Source organism: Frankliniella occidentalis, unplaced genomic scaffold (assembly GCF_000697945.3).
Source record: "Frankliniella occidentalis isolate FOCC.00 unplaced genomic scaffold, Focc_3.1 Scaffold225, whole genome shotgun sequence".
Classification (NCBI taxonomy): domain Eukaryota; kingdom Metazoa; phylum Arthropoda; class Insecta; order Thysanoptera; family Thripidae; genus Frankliniella; species Frankliniella occidentalis.
Window position 1 is genome coordinate 173,065 of NW_026267351.1, and position 3,425 is coordinate 176,489.

The following is a 3,425-nucleotide window of genomic DNA, read 5'->3' on the forward strand; positions in this document are numbered from 1 at the left end:
TATCGCGAAGCCTGTTACGCGAGACGTGGTCTGGCGTACATCTACCTTGTATTTTATAGTCTTAAAAATAACACATCAAAAAACTTTCACAGAGACACGTGATCTTGAACTACTCTCAACGCTCTCCTAGAAAAAAAAACCCTAGAGGTCAAAAGGACTTAAAAAATTAAATTAAATGGAGTCACAATGTGGTAACCTTGGGCCTTGGGCGTACGCGATTTATATCTCTCCTTGCAGGGAAGGCTCGCACAAGCCCTTCAGGGCGGCAACGGAGCTCGCCTACCTAACCGACGACTAACACAAACACATACATCTTTTCCTTCCGGGGCACGGCTTTTGCAACGGCCGGCTCCAGTCACGGCCGCTGCCACCGCTGCCGCAGCAGCACCAGTGCACCTGTACCGCCACGACCACCTTATTTTTTCGATTAAGCAGCCGGGTCGGATCCCCTGGCCGCCGCCGCCGTCCTCCGTCCCACTCCCACTGCGCTGCAAGACCGACCGTCTGCACCGCCGTCCCTCGCTTTTGCTTTCTTTGCGACCCGATCTCGAAGCGCACCTTTTCCTTTTTACGGTAAAACCTCTCTGGTAATACGCTCATCGTATATACCGAAAGACGTCAGAGGCGGTGGCGGCGGCTCGATGTCCGCCGCCCTTTTCTCGGCCCGGTCAGCCGCCGCGAACTCGACCTCGAGACGTTGTACACATTACAAGAAGTAGTACACCCTGTCCGAAACAATGTCATCATTTTAATGCATCGACGGGAGTTATTCCCAGCCCCGCGCTGCCTCGATGATAATCTCCTGCGCCTTCCTCGCCCCAGCGGTCGCCTTGTCACTTGCCCCTCCCCCTCCCCCTCCCCCTCTGCCCGCGGCCGCGTGTGTTGTCCTCGGCCGGAATGCAAAAGGGCGTGCGGCATTATGCAAGGGCCCGTCTCCAAGCCCGGAGGAGCGAGGAAAAGAGAAAGAGAGAGAGCAGGGAAAGAGAGAGAAAGAGATAGAGAGATTCGTTTTTCTCAGGTTCGTTATTTAAAAATGACCGAAGCTCTCTCGTGGCGCCTGCGACACTCGGGGTAGGCCACCCCGCTGTACATGCATGCACTGCAGACAAGATGCTGCCTACCCATCAGGCGCTAAGGGAGCATTGCATTGGCTTCACTTAGCAGTTTAGTAACGGCGGAAGAGCGGACGAACACTTCCAGAAAGATTCCCCTGGTCTAACTCGAAGGGCCCCTTTATTGCGGAAACTCATGCGCACAAGCAGCTCCACGACGGGCCCTTGTCCGGGGCCTGTGAGGCGCAACCTGAGCAGTCAGCCAACCGGCGAGCAGAACAAGAAGAACGGTAAGGAGCGCGGCGAGCGTAGAGAGCTTGTAGGCTCGGCGCGGACTCCGACATAACTTATGAATGGAAAGACCCCAAGCAGCGGCTTGCCAGGCGGCCAGTGGGCAGCCGCGCGGTCCGCGGACCTGGCCCGTCAGGCCCGCGGCCGGACTCCGCCCCGCCCCGCCCCGCCCCGCCCGGCTCCACGGCCTATTGCAGTGTCTGGTCCGGTCCTTTTCCACGCTGGCTGCCAAGTGGAATTTTCCTGCGTGAGCCCTGCGGGTCGGATGGAGCAAGGTTGTGACCCTTCCACCCTGCCTAGGCACACCAAGGACTCGCCCGGCCGGACCTCTTCACGTTGTCGAAATTGCCTTCAGTCGAGTCCCTGAATTTGGCTAGCTCTGCCACATACCACCTGGGGGACTTGTGGTGTGTTGCCAGAGAGAGAGAGAGAGAGAGAGAGAGAGAGAGAGAGGGGGGGGGGCGATCGAAAGCCATTTGGACGCACCTGGCAGCCTCGAAGGTGCGGTTTAGTGAGCCTGATCCCACATACTTACTCGGCCAGCGGGCAATTCAAACTCAATCTTAGCACCCGAGCAGTGAGAATGTCTCTTTACCTCAAGAGGAAAAGGCAGGCACAGAAAGAGGCGTCGGGCGGTAACGTGGACCCCTTAAAAAGTAAAATGAATGTGCACGGAGCGGCACGGAGTCAGCTTACTGTACGCGGGCGGGTTGCCGGGGCCGGCCAGCAAGATTGTCGCCGGGGAGGTTGTGCAAAAATCGTGATTTATTGACTCAGCTAACTAAGCTCAACAAGCAGCAGCATGGCGGCGGAGTTTTCCACCCGGCCTAGGCGAAGATGAGATGAGATATTAATTCGGGGTCCGCACTGTTGCTCTATTGGAGGAGGGAGGGTCCCGGAGCCCGGAGCTCGGACCGGGGGGAGCACCATTGGGCGCGGCGCTCCTCCGGGAGGGGGGAGGGCGAGGGCAGGAGGGGGACCGCGAGCACATGGAGGCCCACGTGAGCGTGCCATGCCCCGCTAGGAATAGGACCTGTCCCACTCCATTCCATTCTCTTTTTCCTTTATTCCTGGGCCTCCTGGTTCTCTGCTGCTGTCGCGCGGATTCGGACTGGTCTCCTTAAAAACCACGGATGGCGCGGCGGGCGAACGGGCGGGGAGGCGGGTATGCCACACCGCAGCGCTGGACTGAGATGTGTCACCCGCGACTCTCCAGAAGAGGGTGCCACCCGGAGGTGCGTTGACCCTCCCGCGGCACGGCAAGCGATGATGGATGTCGAGTCAGGTCGGGGGAATAGATAATGCATGCATGCATAAAACTAGCTTTGCGGGGGCGCTTTGTAAACGTCTTTACTACGTGCACGTAGTTTTAACACCGCGTCAGGCGGATTAAGGGGGCGACAGCCCCGATCCCTCCTGTCGGCCCCAGATAGCAGCCTGAAAGGTAGGCAACCCCTGTTGGCCCTAGATAGCCGCCTGAAAGGTTGGGAACCCCTAAATGTACGCAACATGCCCTACCCCCCCCCCCCCTCCGGCTATCTGCCCCTTACTTCACCCCTGGCGTTAGGCGAATATTAGATTTGGTGAAAAATTGAACTAATGAGCTCATCGCCTGAAAATCTCCGTTCGGGAGCCGTTCAGATACTATAGGTTCCCTACGGGTTACGGATATAAATATTATGGGCTCCCTTAAGGTTAGTATCACCCTAATTGTCCACAAGGATCTCGTGATATTTTTACCCCAGTGTGCAAATACTGTGGGTGCATTATGAACTCAAATTGTCATCGTGAACTGAATGGGTAGGCCACAATATTTGTACCCCCTCCCACCAAGAACCTGGACGGCTTCTTCACCGAAGCACAACATGCATACTTCACTGGTGAAAAGTGAGGACGGCGTAAGTCCACGTTATTTTCATTGGACTTACGCTCTTTCCACTTTTCACCAGTGCCTTTGTGCTGCTGCTGCACCTCCTGCCTGAGCTGTGAGCTCGGGGGCAGCCGAGCCCAATTACGTGAGACTATAATCCGCCTTAATTGGAAAGCGCGTGTGCGGCTGGATCTCGAAAATCTGATGACCTT

The 3,425-nt window shown here is 56.7% G+C and overlaps 1 protein-coding gene across 1 annotated transcript in view; it reads left to right on the forward strand.

Annotated features, from left to right (window-relative positions):
- Positions 1-3,208: 3,208 nt before the first annotated feature.
- Positions 3,209-3,425, forward strand: part of LOC113210047 (putative fatty acyl-CoA reductase CG5065) — a gene marked incomplete in the record, with an annotated part of 30,102 nt that continues 29,885 nt past the window's right edge. Inside the window, 1 exon segment of the mRNA XM_052272800.1 lies at positions 3,209-3,241. Within this exon segment, the coding sequence (XP_052128760.1) occupies positions 3,209-3,241 (33 nt within the window).